Here is a 21,578-nt window from a genome sequence, read left to right as displayed (position 1 = left end):
ACACAACAGTCATAGTTGCATGCTGCCATATAATCAAAAGAAGAAATTGACACAAAAAAAAAAAAAAAACTCCATTACCCATAAGCCATCGCGTCGACGTACCAGTCAACAGACGTCAAGATGGTGCTTGAAAGCACTATGGTGTGGTAAGAAATCATAAATAGATCTTAATTTAGTATTTATCGTGATACTTTTACTCATCATAACTATGCATGTATATATATGTATTTTTTAGGGTAAGTTGTTTGATGCATACCTCCAGGTTTACTCAATATTTACTTGATTGAAGACGCTCGGCTTATTTCCTGAGTCACCTAGCTAACGCTAGCTTGAAGACGCTTTCATTACAGAGGCAAATTAAGGGCATATAACTCGGTGTTTATTTACCGACAGTAAACAATGTAGTGTTCCTTTTTTCCGCTCGAGAACGTCACCCTCAAATCTCATATTCAGCCACATGACGAGTCTGTATGTCGTTAATGAGCGCGTTAGCATTCGTTGGCTATAAAAACCTACTGACATTGTCAACACAGGACACTGTTTTCTTTGTGATTGTTGTGTCCTTTGTTTTGCCTGTCCAGTAAACAAACAAAAGACACTAGCAGTTGTATCAGGTGCTTCCTGTTTTGTATTTGATTTCAATGAGAAAGAGTACACGTATGAACAGTACAGCTGCAATGTAATCGATTTTCAAGCAATTACTACGTTTATCACCAACCGTTTTGATAGTCGACGAATTGATTTAATCTGATCTATCTCGATTTAATCTCGTAATTTGTTAACCATTATCTGACACTTGAACCAGATAACTCTTAGATTAATAAACAGATTCATTTATAATCAACAGTCGTCAATTTAAGCCCCAATAAACATTTTTTGTAGCATTTAAGCTGCAGGGACAGTAACTGCATTTATGTTGTGTTTTTTGTTTTGATCACTGAGGCTACATCATTTGTTTGTTTTTCGTTTATATTTTTGTATTTCCTGTGAATTAATGTAGGGATGTTACCAACAATATAAAATGTCATAAGAGGCTGGAATCAATATGTGTTTGAGCATTAATCAACCCTTTATCTCCACTGACTGTAATTCTCTGATCAGTTATGGGAGTCAGGGTCTACACATACAGTACATTAGATGTGATATTAGTATATTTCTGCAATACATATTTCTTCAATTTGTGCAATAATATAATTAGCTGGAAACGGTGGTTATTAACCTTGCTGTCATTTTTTCCCTAGTGTGGATAATAGTGAATACATGCGAAATGGAGACTTTCTGCCCACCAGGCTGCAGGCTCAGCAGGATGCAGTTAATATTGTCTGTCACTCCAAGACACGCAGCAACCCTGAAAACAATGTGGGCCTCATCACCATGGCAAAGTAAGAACCAGTGTCTTTGAATTTGTATGGTGACATTTTAAACGTTGACAATCTACTGACGAAAATGTTGTAACTCTGCAGCAACTGTGAAGTGCTGACCACACTGACCCCAGACACGGGGAGAATACTGTCCAAGCTGCATTCTGTGCAGCCTCGTGGAAACATCAGCTTCTGCACTGGCATCAGAGTGGCACATGTAAGTTTGGCTTTTATTACACATGGTGGATGTACAGTGTTTTAATGCAGGACACCATTAATGGAGTTGGAAAAACACAGACATTTTGAGGGATCAGTTAAACTGAGTTGCTATCGTGGTGTTCAACAGCAGAAGGCATCCATTATGTTGAATCATGTATATTTTTCTGCTCACTGTCCATTCCCATCTTCTTTAGAGTACGTCTTACTCTAAAGCAACATCTAGCAGCTCTTGTATACATCCTACATGGTGGCCTTGAAGAGCAGCTGTTTTTTCAGCTGTTGCTTCCATTTTGAATGGCAAAAGGCATAAGATGCCATTACTGGATAGCCATCACTCCTAGATAACTACAACAAGCACCCTTGAGTGCAATATCAACTGACCTCCACCACTTTGTCAATTAAATGCATTTTAGTAATTCATGTTGTCTTACCTTTTTTTCCACCTTGCTTTTCTGTGTAGTTGGCATTGAAACACAGACAGGGCAAAAATCACAAGATGCGCATTATTGCATTTGTTGGAAGCCCAGTGGAGGACAATGAAAAAGAGGTGAGTTCAATTCTGACATGTTTATTAGTTATTGTGTATTAAATGACAAAGATACAACATTGACACTTGACATCTTTCTCTTTTCTGTTAGCTGGTCAAAATGGCAAAGCGCTTGAAGAAAGAAAAAGTCAGCGTGGATATCATTAATTTTGGAGAGGAGGTATTTTTGATCAAATATATATACAGTACTCTCAAATAGTACTTACAGAAGATGAACAACACTGAAATATCAATATATATAGATGTGTGTATATATATATATATATATATATATATATATATGTATATGTGACCTTATTTAATTTAGACATTTGTGCATGAATACAATTACAATCGAAGCAAGCGTTTGTGTGATGTGTTAGATGACCAGGTCAAAATTATCTGCCTACATTAAGAAAAAGATACTAGATATATGTTGTTTTTTATATATACACTGAATATACTTTATATATACAGTATGTTGGCGTAGCTTACTGACTCTATGTGTACTAAGATCAGCAGCTTGTGCCATTAGGATACAGTGTTCAAGTAAAATTTTTGCACTGTATTCAAAATATGGACATCCCACACACACAGTAACTTAAATATGTGTTATCATTGTATCACACTTTCTCTGCGCCATTTACTAGTCCACGTGGTCACCCGTAATCTTTCGTTCCTTCACAGGAGATGAACACAGAGAAGCTGACGTCCTTCATCAACACACTAAATGGGAAAGAAGGAGCAGGTTCCCACCTGGTCACAGTACCTCCAGGCCCCAGTCTGGCTGATGCCCTGCTCTCCTCACCCATCCTGGCTGGAGAGGGAGGTGCAGTGTTGGGTCTGGGTGCCAGTGACTTTGAGTTTGGAGTGGATCCCAGTGCTGACCCAGAGCTGGCCTTGGTAAGAGAACAGGGTAAACATGAAAAACAAATTTGATTAGTCATTATAGTTTCCCATGAGCTTCACTTATTCAGTGAATTATTCATTGATTGCCAACTGCTTTATCCTCCACATGAGGGTGGCAACGCTGCTGGAGCCAATCCCAGCTGACATAGGTTGAAAGGTGGGGTACAACACACTGTACAGGTCACCAGTTCATCACAGGGGCCAACACAAAGATATGACCATTCACTCTCACACACACCTATAGTGAATTTAGAGTTTCCAATTAACCTTGGCGTGTTTTTGGATTATTGGAAACCAGAGTACCCAGAGAAAACATACCGTACGCTCACACGGGGTGCTCCAACGTGTGGCCCATTCAGAGAATGTTGAAAGTTGCATAAACAAAACCTTGCTGAAGTCTAAAAACATTTTCTTGAAATTTTTCTTGTGCTTTACCTAAATTTAGTTTGTTCGTTTTTCTAGGCCCTGCGGGTATCTATGGAGGAACAGAGACAACGCCAGGAGGACGAGGCTCGCAGAGCAACTGTATCATCTGCTGCTGAAGTTGTCATTCCCTCTCCTCCTGCAGATAGTGAGAAAAATGTCCAATGGCATCTGCCCCTCTCCCTTACAGTATTGCAGACAGACACGTTATAGGATTCCGCTGAATAATGTTCATACAGTATATCTTTGTGTCTGTTTCAGAGTCTGAAGATGCTTTGTTGAAGATGTCCGTTTCACACACGGAGTCCACCACACCTGCTTTACCAGACATCAGCCGCATGACTGAGGATGAACAGATTGCCTATGCTATGCACATGTCCATGCAGGGACCAGGAGCAGGTTATACACGCATTCTAAATTGTCTTGATATTCCCTCACCAGATGTAATGTTAATACATGTTATAATATAAGCTGGGTTTTCACTAGCACTATTGTTGTATGGCTTTCGTCATTCTAAGTAACATACCTGATTCTAATGTACTTGTTTTCTGCAATAAATATTGTTTATATGTTTCTTTCTTAGTAAGAAATAAACATTTTTTTTTTTCCTCTGCAGACTTTGGTGCTGAGGACATGGACACGGGAGCTGACATAGATTCCAATGAGGCAAAGGTAAACACAGGCCTTTACTTTTTCTCATTTGACTTTTTTAGGATGTACAGGTGCTTGTACCTCCACTCGGTCAAGGGAGCATCCCAGTACAGATGCTCCCTTGACCGAGTGGAGGTAGTAGGAGAGAGGAGAATGATTGCTAAGCAACAGTCTCTGCCACACCCGGAAGGCCACCATCACAGCACTGGGCAGCTCCTTCAGTGACATACTAAAACATCCTAAATGTCTGAAGGATTGGTATTGCAGGTCATTCCTGCTGGCTGCTGTTGGACAAAACAACAAGCACTGCTCTCAGTGCACCACATGTAACAATATACACATGCAATAATGCACATAAAGGATGTTCTGTCCTGTTTATACTATAAATGTCAAGCTCATACTGTACATAATCGGGTAAGGTAATGTCTATAATATACTGTATATCCTAATTTTACCTTTTTATAGTCTTTTTGTCGATACTTTTCTATATTGTACATTCACTGCAGGTTTATTATTTATTGCCTTTATCTTTGCTGCTGTGACACTGTAAATGTCCCCATTGCAGGACTAATGAAGGATTATCTTATGTTGTTCAGGGGTTAGTTACAATTGATTATTATTACCTGTGTCTAGGATGAAGAGGACTACGATGTTATGCAAGATCCAGAGTTCCTACAGAGTGTTCTTGAAAACCTTCCTGGAGTTGACCCCAACAATGAGGCCATTCGTAACGCCATGGGCTCTCTGGCTTCACAGACAGGCCCTAAACCAGAGACCAAGAAAGACGAGGAGAAAAAGAAATAAAGAGCGTTTTGATGAAGAATAGAGACCTGACAATTAAACTGCATTTTGCCATTCACAGTATCATGATCCTCAATGCAGGAAATGTTTTGTTCATCTTTTGTTACTAGTACAACAGCACCCGTACCCGTTCCCTTGTATTTCTTATCCAAACAACGTCAAGGTCAGCACTGCACACACACTGGTGCCCCTAGTAATGTATGCAGGTTATTTACTACCATGGTTGCTGTGGTAACCTGTATACAGATCAGAGGAAGGTGTCCATTCATTTCTCCATGTGAGACGTGGTGAAAGTGGCTCATTTAGCGATACATCTGTTGCAAAATCTACCAGTATTTCTCGTCCAAAAAACGGCCAAGTCGGCACTGTGCACACTAGTGCTTTTAGTAAATCACCTGTGAAGTTTGACGCCTGACAAGGGAACCAGTGGACATTTTATTAGATATTCAATTTAGAGATGGACAGACTGATGTTCCTTGAATCAATAGAGAAATGTTGACGTACAAACCGTTTTGTTGACTTTTGGTGAAATTTTTATTTCACTTTTTGTGTCAAACACGCCTCGAGGCTTTTCTAATGAAAAAAATAACAACTCAGCAACATGAGCAAATCACAGCTTTAAATAAATTTACAGGATACAAAGAAGAAGTGCTTTGTGTGATCTTTGGAATGAATTTACAGTAGCAAAAGCTGCAATCTTTTTCAGCCTTCTTGTCTTCCTCTTTCTAAAGGTGAACCTATTTCAAATGTATCAACCTTAAAAAAAATGTTAATGTTCACATAATTAATAAAAGTCAAGTTAGGGGGAGATAATGTGTTGTTAGAGTTTTGTAAAGACCCATAGCACAATATAATAGAACCTAACAATATAACATTAAGAAAAGATACATTTGTTGCATTTAATATGCTTTATTATAGAAACAAATAAAAATCAATTCACACCTCAGTCAACTAGTCACAGTAAATGGTAAATTAATGGATAAGTCTTTTTCTGTCATTCTGCTGTGAGTTGGAAGAGAACATTTAACTGAAATTAATTTACCAGGAGATTTATCTAACTTAAAGAATGTACAGCTTTGTCTAATTCATCTAGTTTGAAATCCTTGTCACATTGTCCCCTGAAGTCATTCTCAATCTAAAGGGACAAATTATGTGTTCCAAGAAAAAAATCTCTTCTACTGTATGTGATGCATTTTGATAAAATTAACTTGGATCTGTATATATATTTTTTGCCATTAATAAGAGTTTTAATTTACATTACATTTTACATTCACAATCGTAAAATTAAAATTAAAGTCCTACATTTACGACGGCAATAAAGCATGATCCAGGTGTGCTTGAGTGCCGGCATGTGTAACAATGGGAATTGTTGTCATTGTTCATGTTGTGCACGGACGTCTTAGAGTGACGGACCGGAATTGAAAGTCGGAGAGTACGAGAGTTGACAGCTACAGTTGTCTGTTCATACAATTTGAATAGACCCAGGGAACAAGGGGTAAAGTTAATTATCAGTCGTATTGTTTCTTGAGAAACGACAAAACCCATCGGAATGGCCCGCTGATGCATCCAGCGATAACCCTGCAGTCAACCAGTTCCATCTAATTCCGCCTCCACAAAAGCAGCGATTTCCTCCAAGTCTGCCTGTTTCTTTCTGCGGAAAATATGCATTTTCTTGCATATTCTTTTTTAAGTACTTATGGCAATGTGATGCTGATGTGCCAAAAGATTAATCTCGTAAATGTACGACTTTAACTCGTAAATTAAGACTGTTCTCGAAGTGTGTGTGTTTTCATTTGTCATTAACTGAAACAGAAACAGCAGTGGAAGAGGCTTAAAACTGGGTGAGGAACAGCCAGACTCGGCAACAAAGACAGTTTCACGCCACAGGTCTTACGCCATGGCAAGACTGAATACAGCAACAAGACACAAGGTAGTTGTACTACATCAGCAAGGTCTTTCCCAGGCAAAGATTTCAAAACAGACGGGGGTTTCCAGATGTGCAGTTCAAGCTCTTTTGAAGAAGCACAAAGAAACAGGCAATGTTGAGGACCGTAGGCGTAGTGGTCGGCCAAGGAAACTTAGTGTGGCAGATGAAAGACACATCATGCTTACTTCCCTTCGAAATCGTAAGATGTCCAGCAGTGCCATCAGCTCAGAACTGGCAGTAACTTGCGGGACCCAGGTACACCCATCTACTATTCGGAGAAGTCTGGGTCGCAGAGCAGCTGTTGCATTAGCTGCTGAAGCTGCCATTTTCGCTCCTATTGAAGATGGTGAGAAAAATGTCCACTAACGGGATCTGCGCCTCTCCCCTACAGTATGGTAGACAGTCGGGTTATATGAGTTAAGTGGATTATGCTCACACAGTATATCTCTGTGTCTGTTTCAGAGACTGAGGATGAGGACTCCACCACACTTGCTTTATCAGATGACAGCCGCATGACTGAGGATGAATCAGAATCAAGTTTATTGCCAGGTAAAGCGTACACAATAGGAATTCTGGTCATGGTACAAAAACAAATACATAATATGAGAGAAAAGTAAGAACATAAGGATTAGACTGCTAATATCTACAAGAGAGAAACATGAATACACATAAAAACAAACTAATTTGTGCATTGTGTCAAAACAGAAGATAAATTTGTTTTTTGTTTGTTTGTTTAAGAAGAAGATTAACAGAAGATAAGAGACTGTACAAATTGTGCAATCTGCAATTGGGAGTGAAGAGTCAGCAGTTTGATGTCAGTGAGGTGAGTCAAAGGAGGGCTCTGGCTTGATTGAGGAGGCAAGCAGCTGAGGGGAAGAAACAGTTTTTGTAGTGAGAGGTTTAGGTCCTGATTGACCCCAGTCTCCTGTCAGAAGGGAGGGGAAGTCAGCCATTATCTTAACTGAATCCTGGAAATGTATCGTTTCTAGAGGGATAGCAGATTGCAGCCAATAACTCTCTCTGCTGAATGGATGATATGCTGCAGCCTGCATTTGGCCTTGGCAGTAGCTGGATCCAATTAGATAGAGGAAGTGAAGATGGACTTGATGGCAGTGTATAATAACCTGAACACGAGGTGATCAATTGCAAGTAGACAGACTCATTCCCATCAGAGATTAGTCCAAAAAGGGTGGTGTTGTCCACAAAGTTCATTCACCAGATTAGACTGGAGGTGTAGCTGTTGGTGCATAGGGAGAAGAACAATGCACTGAAGGGATCCAGATTTGATGTTCTGGGGGAAGGAGACTTGTATCCCCAACTTAACCTGCTGCTTCCTGTCAGACAGGAAGTCTGTGATCCACCTGCACTTGGATTCCGGCACATTAAACTGGGGGAGCTTGTCCTGAAGAAGAGCACAGAGGACGGTGTTGACGGCAGAGCTGAAGTGCAGAAACAGGACCCTGGTGTAGGTTCCAGGATATTTTTAGGTGGATGCTCAAAGGATTTCATGACCGGATTTCATGACCAGAGGTCAGCAACAGGTCTGTAGTCATCAAGTCCAATGATCCTTGGCTTTTTGGAGATGGGGATGATGGTGGAGGTAGTGAAGCAGACTGGTATGTGAGGGGTTAAAAATGTGTGAACATTGGAACAGATTGTCTTTAGCTCTGCAGATGTTCATACAGGAGCAGGTTATACACAATCTTTAAACTGTCTTGATGGTCCCTCACAAGTATTTTTTTTTTTTTTTTTAATGTTTTTACTGGAAGATCACTTGACTTTTTGTAAATTATAAATTTGTTTAATTCTGTTGTGCCGCTAAATAAACAATTGTGTTCAATCAGTTTTTTATTTATAAAATTACCCACAATACCCATTAGTTTCTGGCTACTTACAATATCATACTTTATATATAATGAAAGCAACATGCGACTATTGTTGTATGGCTATTGTCATTTTAAGTAACCTACTTAATGCTAAAGAACTTATTTTCTGCAATAAACAATCAGGCATTAGATGTTGTCAAAAGGTTATATTTTGATCTAACTGTTGACTCAATGTGATGTGTGTTTTTTTTTTCTTTTATAAGAATTAACATTTTTTTGTCCTGCAGATTTTGATGACTTTGGGGAGGACGTGGACACGGGAACTGACATGAATTGCAGTGAGGCAAAGGTAAACATAAGCTTTAACTCATTCTCGTTTGTCTTTCAAATAGGATGCATAGGTGCTCGTCAGGGGTGAGGTACAATTGATTATTATTACTACCTTTGTATAGGATGAAGAGGACAACAATGTTATGCAAGATCCAAATGTTCTTCACAGTGATCTGGAAAACCCTCCTGGATTCGACCCCAAGAACGAAGTCAATTGTAACGCCACGTGCTCTCTGGCTTCACAGACGGGCCTCAAACCAGACCAGACTAAGAAGGACGAGGAGAAAAAGAAATAAAGAGCATTTGAATAAATGAACAATAGAGACCTGAGAATTAAACAGCATTTGCTATTAACATTAACAGTATTAAGGTCCTCCACATGGGGAATGTTTCGTTTCGTTTCAGCTTTTGCTTATGTTTATATTCATGTATTGCTCTTTGTGTGTGTGTCAAATATGTGCTTTACATCTTTTCTAATAAAAATACTCAACAACATGGGCAAACCACGTCTTTTAATTAATTTAGTTTAAAAAAAAAATACACACAAAGTAATGTGATTTTTGGAAATAATTTACAGTTGTAAAAACTGCAAGACCTTTTTCTAAATATGTATAATGTATTTCAATTGGCTGATGAAAATGACCTACTTCAAAAAAACTTTTACACAGTATACACAATATATTTAAATTTAAATTAGATTTAAATGTATTACAAGTACATAGATAATGGAGCATCAGTGCTTTTCTATCACATTTATTGCGGAAGTCAAAGGGCGATTGAAAAGTGACTTAATGAACGATGCAAACTCAAAGCCCATAAAATATAAAATAAACGAGTTCAACTACATTTGTTGTTTAAGGATGCAAAGGCCCATGCACAATATAAAAACAACAACAACAAAAGTAAGGACGTGAATGTGTTATGTTTAATTATATAAATAACAAAATCACTTAATGTCTCAGTAGGACACATAGTAAGAGAACATATAACTGAATTCATTCAATATTGTACAGAACACTGCAGTGGACAAACTTCTGCCTGGATCGCAGGAGGTCACTGTCGCATGATGCGGTGACGGGGAACTTGTGCGTCCGGAAGAAAAGTCAGGAACTAACTGTAAACTAGCAGGTAAGTGAAATGAAATAAAAGCGTTTGCTTCGACTTAAGTACATGCATTAAAAAGTGTCGTGTTAGGACCACATTAGCTGAGTGTAACACGGAGCTATTCAAAGTGTTAAGGTAAGTGCACTGGCACGTTAGCAAGGCAAGCTAGCAGGTGGATGCTATGGCTGTAGCTAGCGGTTAGCAGTAGCTCCCACTTGTTGCCGCACGATAGTTCAGTTTGACAACAGGAACTTTTTTGTGTGTGTTTTGCGTCATTACACACGATTGTTGTTGTTACTAAAGCGTAGAGTAAGGCTTAACGACACAACGCGTACTTTTCGCCCTTCGGAGCATCGTGTTGTACAAGCTGTTGTCACTTCCAGACATAGAAGTTTAACCTTTATTTGCTCGGCTCTAATTTGCAATCTTTGTCTCTTGTTAGGCTTCTTAAAAAAATAATACAAATATTTAATAGAACTATTACACCAACATTCTAAAATCGAGCCGAGATATCAGTAAAACAGGCCTTAACAAACATTGACAGTTGTCAGCACTGCAAAGATGATCGTATGAAGGTGCACTGATGATTTACGACTAAAAACAAGAGCATTTTTCTTTGGATATTTATGTCAAGCTTTAAGTGTTGACAGAATTACTGTAATCGTTTAACCCAGTGCAAAGAGGTCATTTTTTATTGGTGAAAGTTTTTAATGATATCGGAAGTTTACCCTCTTTTAAACATATAAATTGTGTGACCAGAGCAAATTGGTGCATAATATAACATTTATGGCTGGTAATATTACTATCTCTGTAACATCTAATATAATTTTGAAGATGAAAATCAGACATTTCCATAAGATATAACATTTCATTTTGTACATCTTATTTATCAATTCTCAAAAGGCAGCAAATTTATTTGGTCAACTGAGTTGTTACAGGATCATGTGAGTCATGACCTCTAGTTCTAGAGGTGCCATTCACACTCTTTTTTTATAATATTATTTATCTGAGTTTTGCAATGATGCCATTTTATTGGCTTCTGCTGTCATTTATTGTGATTTATTACAATCCACAGGTGTCGAGCCTTGTGCCAGCGATGGGGGACATGAAGACCCCAGACTTTGATGACTTGCTGGCAGCTTTTGATATTCCTGACATTGATGCCAAAGAGGCCATCCAGTCTAGTCCAGACGAAGATCGGGATGATGTGGGAACTGATGCACCTGGGAGAGAGGGGGGGTCTCCCTCATGCTTTCCCTGCTCTCCTGCCTCAGGCAGTGACCGTCCTGTGGTCAGCGTTATTGTGAAGAACGCTGTATGTTCTGAGACTTTTGACGAGGAGGGGAAGTCAGTTGAGGATAAAACAGATTGTCAAAGCAGCTTTAGTGATCTAACCTCAGAACTTGATCTCAAACCGACTGCTGATGCTGCTGTGGAGTCCCAGATAGCCAATGGGTTTGAAGCATCTGCTCCCGGGAATCGTGCTGCTTGGTCACCATTGAGATCCACCCTGAATGAGAATGAGAGTGATGACTATAAAAGAGTTGAGGTTGGATCGATCCAGCATACAACAGATGTCATGAACAGTTTGAAGCCCCTCCTCTTTCCCCAGTCTCTGATTAGTACTGGTCACAACTCCTCAACTACTCCGCCTCGACACTCTCTAAACTCTCCAGTCTCTCCTTACTCTCTTCAGAAAGAAGAAGTTTGTCTCCGTGGTGATTCGCAGTCCTCTCTTGTACCACAAAATGGGACTATTAAAGTGGGAATTAATCAGGCATTGCAGTCGGATGATGACTCTGAACCAGACTTGGGGAGTCCACTGGTGATCCAGGAGAGCTCAGAATCTCCAGTGTCATCCCCTCCCAAATTTAAAGTTCAGTCTAAGCTGCGTCGGTCTCTGAAAAACAATTCCTCGGACATTTCTCATCCGCCTCATCTCTCTTTATCTCTGGCAGCTGCAAAGCTTAAACCCACTCTTGAGAACAAAGAGCAATCTACCACCTCCAGTTCTCCTTCTGCAGGTCCTCAGCCACAGAGCCCCAAGGAATGCCCTCCATCGATTGTCACAGGCTCTGCATCACCCCAAGAAGAGAAATACCCAGAGCATGTGATTGATGAGAGGGACTCACCTGAGAGCCCACCGCCCAGTGAGATGGGGCTTGTGGTCCCCACCAGGAGCAGCAGTCCTAATTTAGGCAAGACACCAAGTCTAGTAAAAAAACACACGGGCGCTCATCCCCGAGAGGAAGTCGAGGATAGTGAGCCTAGCAGAGAGGATAGGCCAGGTCACACTGAAGAGCGGAGTGAAAAGATGGCTGGAGGTGGAGAAAAGTTAAAAGAGGAGATCAGCGGTGCTGTCACATCATCTGAGGATACTGTGTCTGCTAATTCAGCAGAGAGAGATTCCTCCCAACTGCGTCCTCTCAAAGTTAAAATCAAGATGCCTACAGGCAGCATCACTAGAACTGTAACTGGTTTGTCACCAATTAGAAATGCAAGAACAACTTCCAGGGCTGTGGATAGTGCCAAACCTTCACCAGAACATCATAACACAAAATCCATGAGGGAATTAACTCAGCATTCTCAGTTGCCTGTAGTAACAATGCACCAGGATGCTTGTCCTGCAACACCAGAGAGTGCCAGTTCATCAAAACAGAAATCTGCAGTGGAAAACAAACCTAAAGTTTCCTCCACAGCTGTCAACATCACTAAAACTGCAGCCCTGCCCTCTGTCACCTCCTCGAGAGTCAGCTCAGGTGGGATCAACCTGTGCAGTGTGGGCCAGAAGATTCAAAAGAGCGGGATGTCAGTTTCTTCACCGTCACCGCTGCTCGCAAGTGGTAACAGACCAGCGTCCATAGTCAACAACACTGGGGCCATCATATCCAAAAGTCAAACCAGTCTGGTAGAAGCTTTCAACAAAATTCTCAACAGCAAGAACCTTCTGCCAAGCTATAAACCAGACCTGAGCTCACCTCTTCCTGCAGAGTGGGGCATTCCTCTGCCTGCACAGGTAAGCTGCCATTGTGTGTAGTCCTGCAATAAATCAGATTAGTTACACTAATATTTGTCAGCAACTACGTTAGTATCTGACAAATCATTTTAGTAAGTTTTCTAAAATGGTACATTTATGGATCCCAGCTTCTCAGATTTGTCTTTTTCATGTATGATTTTACACTGCCAAGTTTTAAGATTGTTAAATATTGCAGATCAATTTGTAAATAAAATAAATTTATTGGCAGTCCTAAATGTGTAAAATGCTGCTACAGTCTGAGCAAACCGTTTTGCACATCGTGTAATTACATTTAGCGTGATAAAAGTGTTTCAACTTTATGAAAGATAAAATTTGGGATGAGCCAGTCTGATACCAATCAGAAAGGAAAATGTTCAAATCTGATACAACCCTGAAACATTGAATATCATTTAAATGGTTTATTAAACACAGGATGTTAAGAAAGATGAATGAGTGTGAGGTGGAGGAATGCAGTGACCGTGTGAGCTTTGTCAACTTTGACTTACCTTAAGTTAAATGGGGGAAAATAGCAAAACAGACGAGTGTAATTTTGTTAAAATACTTTGGAGGTAGATACTCAAGGCTGTGATTTCGGTGTCAAACACGAATAAGTGGCATCCAGCTGTCCCTAGATAAAATGTAACCGTGATCTCTTGCAGGGTTACCGTTGTTTGGAGTGTGGCGATGCCTTTGCCCTGGAGCAGAGTTTGGCCCGGCACTATGATAGACGCTCACTGAGGATCGAAGTGACTTGTAACCACTGTGCCAAGCGCTTGGCCTTTTTCAACAAATGTAGCCTGCTTTTACACGCCAGAGAGCACAAGGAGAAAGGACTGATCATGCAGTGTTCACACCTGGTCATGAAAACTGTACCTGTGGAGCAGATGATCAGTCAGCAGGAGCCCACGGCACTTGGTCAGTGAGAATGATCTTGTGACTTTCAGGATGTGATTCCTATGTGTGATTATATTCCTCTTTGTATATTCCTTCTTGATTTCGCAACTGTGCTGTTTCTCTCTCCTGTCATCCTCTTCAGCATCCTCAGTATCCTCTTCGGGGCCAGTGACCCAAACCCCAAAACTGCAGTCACACAAAGCAGTAACTAAGAAGAAAGCTGAAGAAGTGCAGCACACCGGCAACAAATGTCCCGAGTGTCAGCTTCAGTTTGGCAGCAAAGAAGAGGTAGCTGAGCATTTTCAAGAAGTCAAATCAGCAGACACTACGGTAAGTGTGTGTATTTTAGGACCATTTCTAGCATAAACACTGACCTTCCTCATTAGTCCCCTTTACATTAGACCTGGCATTAGAATGCATTTTCTGTGATCAGATAGTGAACAGATATTGCTTCACGCATTTACACCTGGGTATTAACATGTGTCTCCTGTGTCCACATTATGGTCTGATTGCTCTCAAATCACAATCACCCCCCCCTTACATCACCTCCCCCTCTGTGCGCTGCCATATCAACAACACCGTTAGCATGTGAAGCTGCACTATTGTATGGACTCTTTTCTTTTTGAAGCAAGGGAAGAAGTCGTCTTTGACAAGTGGAAACACGATGAAAGAAGAGAGACTGTTCAGTTTTGTCGACGTTTTCATGTTAGCTGTGCTCAGAGCCACCGAGTACCTCCACTCACCTACAGTAGATGTGGGTGGAGCATTGACGCATCACATTTACTCTGTCGTTTAATGTGGTTCCAGTGCGTTTTCGATTACCTCCAGAAGTGGTTGCGTGGATCGGATAACAATCTGTCCTCGGTTGTATTTACACTGGTACAAATGGTCAGGAAAACACACTTTAATGCCAGGTGTAAAAGGGGCCAAAGAGAACAAAATATGGTCCTTATGAGGCAGAACCTCATTGCTGAAGATTTGAATTGTGGTTAGGGTTAAGGATAATGCTTTAGTTAGGTTATATTATAGGATGTCAGTACAGTATCATAAGAAGAACAGCTGCACAAACCTCTGTGTGTGAGGGAGCTTTAATTTGTTTTCCAATGATATGCAAAAATAAATCCTACCTAATTCCCTCTTTTGTCCTCCACTCTTCTGTCTTTTGTCCTCCAGCCATGTACAGAGTGTTCTCCTCCCATGCTCCTGCCCAACAACTGCAGTGCAGCAGCTCATCGACGCGTCCACCAAAGCTGCTCGCCTCATGTGTGCCCAGAGTGTGGGGGCACGGCCAAGCAGTCGCTTTTTCAAACACATTTAGACAAGACCTGTTTGCATTTTGCCCGCCGTATCGGATACAGGTGCGACCTCTCACCACCTGGTTGTCTCGTGAAACTCTGCTCCCGACTCTTTGCGTCATTTCACTTTATTTTTCTCTCGTCTCTTTGCAGATGTTTCAGTTGCCTGGTGGTGTTTGGTGGACTGAACTCGGTCAAGTCCCACATCCAGCAGGCTCATTGTGACATGTTTCACAAATGCCCCAGCTGTCCTATGGCTTTCAAATCTGCCCCCAGCATACAGGACCACATCGCTGCCCAGCATTCCAACGTCACTGAAGGACAAGCAACGTACTGCATACACACAAACACCCACACAGATTTAAAGCTGTGTCTTTTCACCTCAAAAATAAATGTCTTACAGTGAAATTGAGACATTTTTTATTCTTTTACAGGTTGATTTATAAATGCGTCATGTGTGACACCGTTTTTACCCACAAGCCCCTGCTGTATGTCCACTTTGACACCCATTTAACCAATCAGAAGGTGCATGTGTTTAAATGCCCCAAGTGTACCAAGCTGTTTTCTCAAAGGAATTCTCTACTTGACCATTTAAAGGTATATTCACAGTATATCTATATTCATATACATTTACATTCTTGGTCTTTTGTACCTCCTTGAGTGTTTTACCACGACTCCTCTGTTCCCCAGACCCACAAGGCTCCCACATTGAAACAAGACTCGCCTTCACCTCCACCTGCTTCATCTCATGTAAAGCCCTCTGTGAAGTTGGAAAGCTCAGATGGGGATGAACAGATGAGTGAGGACAAAGAAGAAAAAGTCAAAAAAGGGCGGACGAAGACCCCCTCAGGATGGAAGTGTGTACCTTGCCATGCGCGCTACACAGACAGGGAAGACTACATTAAGCACATGGCCGAACAGCATAGCAAAGTAATTTGACTGAGTTTGTTTTGTTTTCCGCCTGCGTGCATAAATGATTTGATGTTATTCAGAGACTTGCATGTGCTCGTGTTGTCTAGACGCTGAAGAAGTTCCCTTGCAACAAATGTGAGAGCTCCTTCACCACGACCTCAAGCATGCGACGTCACATTAGAGACAAACACAAAGTCATGAATCGTGGTTTCCGCTGCCAGTGAGTATTCTGTGTGGATGAATTTCAACTTTATAACATGGTTATTACACTTGCAGTAGCCTAGAGTAACTCTAATTACCAAGCTAGGATTGCCTACATTTTTGGTTTGGAAATGAAATGGTATAATTGTGTTATTATCATTGCCTTATTATCGTAATGACACAATTTTCTCTTTCAAGTAGTGATGTTGATATCCTACCCAGTGAAAATATTCAGATTATATTCTGAAACATTCAGAAACGATGTATGTATCTGTTACTAAGTCTCTGCTGAAACTAAAACATCCTCGGTTTCCTAAAGATCAGTTGTCCCATGAGGAATTTACATTACAACATTGTTCACACGTGTATCTCTGTGCATGTGTAGGTTCTGTACTGAGGGTAAGAAAATGTTCAACAGTAGAGCGTTACTGGAGAGGCATGTTCAGCTGAGACACAGCCTGAGCTCTGTGAGCGACGACAAACCAATGGTGAGCTATTGATTTTCTTAATAAGTTATGAAGAATGTATTATTGAGCTGTGATTGACAACTAATGCTTTGATTGTTTGTTTCTGGTCACAGGGAGGCAGAGATGAGGCTGACAGCTCCTCAGAGCAGGACAGTAGTGTGGTGGCTCCACGGAGACGGAGAAGAACTGTGAAGATTGAGCACAGCGAGGAGTCCACAGATGGGATGACTCCTGTGAAGAAGTTACGGTCCTCTTCCTCTGCACCTGCTCCATACTCGCATCCTGACTCTGGATTCCGCTGTGTCCACTGTGGCTTTGCCACAGAGGAGCAGACTTCGTTCCTGGAGCACATCAGCCAGCACAAACGAGGCGGGGCAGAAGGCGGCGGTCTGCAGTGTCTACAGTGCGGCGCCTGCTTTACATCCACTTCCTCCTTGTCGCGCCATCGCTTTATCACCCACAAAATGAAAGGTACAGTCGGTGACAACCAGCAGGCACTCGGCACACGCCCAGCACCCTCCCCTGGTAACAGCAGGAACCATGATGATAAAAATCATCAGGATTGTTCTGCACCACTGTCTCCCTCATCTCAGCCCTCCATAGCTCAAGGGAAGGACGAGGAGGACACTCTGGCCTGTGAGGTTTGTGGTAAACATTTTGAAAAAGCATCAGATCTGAATACACATTTTAGAACCCACGGCATGGCTTTTATCATTGCAAGGAATGCACGGAAAAATACTTAATAAGGGCAAGGTCTGTGAAACCAGATTTGTGTCAAACTATAATGTGGGAAAATTAAAAAAATCGACGATTTACTTATTGATTAAAAATCAGTAAGTGTAGCTCTCTCAAGGTTTAGTCAAACTTACCTAGCTTCCAATTCCATCTCTGAATTTTCCATATGGTGGATCTGAAAGGTTCATCTTATATGACCTTTCTCTTTAAAACAGAGTGATCTCAAATATTTTTGATGAAGCATGTAAAAAAAAAGAAAGAAAAAAAGGTATTTTTGTGTGAATGCATGTTTTTCAAGAGACTTGTAGAACGGTAAACCTGACCTTTTAATTAATCAGACTTAAAGGTGCATTATGTAATAAATCTAAAGCAACTGGCCATAAAATCCTCCTAATATGTCACAGAGACTCAGGAATAATGTTCATATAACAAACTGAACTCACCAACAACAACAGTACAGCCAAAATATTTGCATTAAAAAAAATATTTTGCAGACTGCAAATCATGTTTATGTTTTGAAATCATGTTTTGGCATGTGGCGCCACCTACCGCCGTCTACCAATCATTGCAGTCAGTAGAGTCTTAGCTGCCGAGCAACCATGGGTTGCCAGTTACGTCAGAAAATGAAACCTAAAAGACCTCGGTATTTTGAATATGACTGTAGTAACCGTTTTTGGCCACATTCTTACATATGGCACCTTTAAATCAGTGTGGCTGGTAATCTGAATCTAGCTGCCCAAAGTAAAAAATGCCTTAATTTATTGCCACCATCTCTTTAAAATGTACTAAGTATACATGTACACTAATGCAACCAAAGATATTTTTATGTGAAACGAAAACAATAAATAAGCGAATGTGATTGTCACTGAGAGACCAGCGTTAACCTTCAGACATGCAGGATGATGGAATGATACTTTTCTGTGTTGAGTAATGACACGAGACCATAGTTAGTAGATAGTTAGTAGATAGTAGATGGTTAGTTTGGCGAGAGCTGACACCGTTGTTTTTTTTCAGTGAATGTTGATTGATTACAATGGAATGTTTTTTGTTTTGATGTTTTCATGCTACTGAGGAGATTGTCATATTCTCATCAAACGCCAGTCAGGGTGTTTTTCTGTTAAGTCACTGGTTTTTATAAGTTTTTAGAAAACTATCGTGATGTTTGAGATTATGTGTGAACTATTAAGGCTTCATTTAGATGACCAGGCTTAAGTGAAGATAATCAGATTTTTTTGATCAGTTCATGTGACCTTGATTGTTTTTTTCCCCCCCCAAAAATTCAGATTTTCAATTCATATTTGTGTCAGTTCAGTATGTGCTCAGACACATATACGATCCGTGTAAGGAGAATGGTCATGTTAGAATCCATGTGGCTTTTTTTTGCACCGCAGAAGCGAGGCACAATCAAACAACTGTGTGTCGTCCTCTCGTGGCTAAACCTCACTCACAAATGTGCGTTTACTGTTGATGTCGAATAACAATTTAGATTCCCCAACTGCGGAGGCGTATGTCCATATGTTGTAGTGTGTTAATGAGATGTGTAGGATATGCATTTATTTATTGTAAAGACTAACTTTGGACTTAATTAGCCTCTTAACTAGATCCCTTCAGTGACCTTTGCTGAAATGTAATCTCTTCTTTTACTGTTTTAATGGATGAGAGCAATAATGTCTGTTACAAATAACTTGCAATGAAAACTGATACAGTAAAAATGTCCCTGAACCCTTTTGCTTTTCTGGAGAATGAAAATTTGAACTTCAAACTTTCCCCATGATTAGGAAATTTGTCAGCAATAATCTGATGTTTACACACATTTTGTTGTAAAACCTTTGAAAACTGAGTGAACATTTGCAATTTTTGAATATAATGAATAATAATGTATTTACTTGAGAGTAATTGATATAGTCTAAGAAATGGAAATAATGATTATTTTGGCTTTTTATTTTCCCTTACTGTATATACACGTGTGTGTGTGTGGGATTGTTCTTCTTCTGTATGCTCTCCTGAAAACACGAGGACACAATGAACCATTTATTGCGTGATTATTCTTTCAGTCTTTGACACTGATCAGAAAAAAAACAAACTTAAAACTGTGCCGATGTTTTTGCTTGCAGTGTTTTGGATGTTTTTCTTTGTTTAATGGCACCATTGTCACAGCTGTTTGTTTCGTACAAGCTTCTATTTTTTACAGATTTCATTCCTGAGATAATGTCCATGCATCAATATCAAAGAGATTAAAAAGAGAAAGAGCGTAAAAATTTGAAGGTGCTGCATTCATCTGTGACCTGGGAACGCTTGTCATTACTTAGTCAGGAGATTATCCAGTTATTATCCATTATTCACACACCGTCTTATTCAGGATTTCGCCTTGAGGATGCAATTTCTAACCAAATGTTTTCAAATATACAATTTACTTTAATCACACATCATCCTCTATGGGCACAGTATCACATGTCCAGACTGTATATATATGTGTATGTATATATATATATGTATATACACATACATATTTGTGTATATATATGTATATATATATATATATATATGCATATGTAAATATATATATATATATGTATATATATATATATATATGTATATATATATATATATATATGTATGTAAATATATATATATATGTATGTAAATATATATATATATATATATATATATATATATGTAAATATGTAAATATATATATATATATAAATGTATATGCATATATATGTATATATATATATATGTATATATGTATATCTTCATTCAACTAAAATATACTTTATGTGAAATGTATAGATAGAAACGATAGAAAGTGTAAAAGTGAACTTGATAAATATGGAAATTTCAGAACAACAATGACCCGTCTATGAGAAATTTGTCCATCACATATAGATTCACTTGAAGAATTACGCAGTGTCACCAATAGTCTGTCCTAAGTATTATAGAAATATATATATAAAAATAGAAATAATGCTATGTCAGTCTGAACGCTTATCTAAAGTTGCTGCAGGTTCTACAACTGGATTATCTGGTGACTCTGGTCTCACAGCAGCAGGACGACCATGAGGAAGAAGAGGAAGGGCTTCATGAAAGCCGTGGTCCCCTCCACACCCAGTGATGGCGCTCCTGGACAAGAGAGGGTGAAAGGAAGTTTGAATACAAAGTCTTCTTTCATGAAATCCTTTAAAAAAAAAAAAAAAAAAAAAACTTTTACATTCACAGAGCAGCGTTGGTTAAAGCCGTTTGTCTGAGGCAGAAGAAACACATGGCGCAAGTAAAGTGAGACGGCTTCATACAGCCGCACTTTGGCTGAAATCTGTTCAGAGAAACTTGTAATAATAGAAATAATCTGTGAACACGCGTTTGCTTTTGAAGTTAACTTGTCTTGTTAGTCAAGTCGAGTCAATTTTTATCAATATAGCCCAACATCACAAACACGTTTTGCCTCGAAAAGGCTGTCCTTAGATCGTGCAGTAGGTGTCACATAGTCATATTACATGTTACAGCCACTTTACTATTTCTCTGTAAGTCTAGGTTTAATAAAACAAGAGGAAAACCCATGATCAACTTCAGTGGCGCTTATACACAAAGTTAATGTCACCACGTCAGACCAGTGAGGTGAGCACAGAGAAAACCAAACAGAGTGATGCTTCATTCTAACTAAAGCTGATAAATATCATAACCTTCCAGTGTTAAATGTTGCTTAACTTTATTTTATTTTTTCTTGTGTGTGTGTGTGTGTACAGGCATCCTCTCACCTGAAGTGCCAGTCTTTACTGTTCGCTCAGGAGGCCCCGTCAGAGCCTCTTCTAAAGCCGCCTGTTTCTCGTTACTCAGCGCCCCCCGCTGTTCGTCGGTTACCATGTCAGCATTTTCAGGACCAAGCTCTTTGATCTGATCGACAGAGAGAGTCTGGATGGGGAGGAAAACACAGTGGCACGGCTTAGAGGTGAGCAATGCAGCAAAGTATTACACACACACTAC

At 40.0% G+C, this 21,578-nt stretch overlaps 3 protein-coding genes across 3 annotated transcripts; all 3 read left to right on the top strand.

Annotated features, from left to right (window-relative positions):
• The first annotated feature begins 97 nt into the window (after positions 1-97).
• Positions 98-4,953, top strand: LOC310931339 (26S proteasome non-ATPase regulatory subunit 4-like). The gene is made up of 10 exons (XM_083894471.1): positions 98-146; positions 1,242-1,382; positions 1,464-1,578; positions 2,041-2,127; positions 2,219-2,287; positions 2,794-3,009; positions 3,478-3,586; positions 3,700-3,837; positions 4,055-4,110; positions 4,723-4,953. Exons 1-10 carry the CDS (start codon positions 121-123, stop codon positions 4,891-4,893), a joined length of 1,128 nt encoding a protein of 375 aa, XP_083750597.1. The 5' UTR covers positions 98-120; the 3' UTR covers positions 4,894-4,953.
• A 1,834-nt stretch (positions 4,954-6,787) lies between these two features.
• On the top strand, positions 6,788-7,688 carry LOC310932097 (uncharacterized protein; the record flags this gene model as incomplete). Its single annotated transcript, XM_083895379.1, has 3 exons — positions 6,788-7,163; positions 7,280-7,366; positions 7,556-7,688. The coding sequence occupies 3 exons, from the start codon at positions 6,788-6,790 to the stop codon at positions 7,564-7,566; spliced, it is 474 nt and encodes a 157-aa protein (XP_083751505.1). The 3' UTR covers positions 7,567-7,688.
• A 2,356-nt stretch (positions 7,689-10,044) lies between these two features.
• On the top strand, positions 10,045-17,605 carry znf687a (zinc finger protein 687a; the record flags this gene model as incomplete). The annotated part of the gene is made up of 11 exons (XM_083895640.1): positions 10,045-10,101; positions 11,153-13,093; positions 13,753-14,012; positions 14,098-14,317; positions 15,161-15,345; positions 15,436-15,612; positions 15,717-15,879; positions 15,973-16,212; positions 16,302-16,414; positions 16,781-16,883; positions 16,976-17,605. Exons 2-11 carry the CDS (start codon positions 11,174-11,176, stop codon positions 17,603-17,605), a joined length of 4,011 nt encoding a protein of 1,336 aa, XP_083751766.1. The 5' UTR covers positions 10,045-10,101; positions 11,153-11,173.
• Positions 17,606-21,578: the final 3,973 nt, after the last annotated feature.

Source organism: Microchirus variegatus, assembly GCF_963457635.1.
Source record: "Microchirus variegatus genome assembly, chromosome: 1".
NCBI classification, from domain to species: domain Eukaryota; kingdom Metazoa; phylum Chordata; class Actinopteri; order Pleuronectiformes; family Soleidae; genus Microchirus; species Microchirus variegatus.
The sequence above is the reverse complement of the archived record's forward strand: the minus strand, read 5'-3'. Positions and strand labels throughout refer to the sequence as shown.

Coding starts and splice junctions, on each gene's coding strand:
- LOC310931339 (XM_083894471.1), top strand. CDS start 121: ATGGTGCTTGAAAGCACTATGGTGTG. Junction 2,128..2,218: donor TGGAGGACAATGAAAAAGAG/GTGAGTTCAATT, acceptor CTTTTCTGTTAG/CTGGTCAAAATGGCAAAGCG. Junction 3,010..3,477: donor CTGACCCAGAGCTGGCCTTG/GTAAGAGAACAG, acceptor TCGTTTTTCTAG/GCCCTGCGGGTATCTATGGA.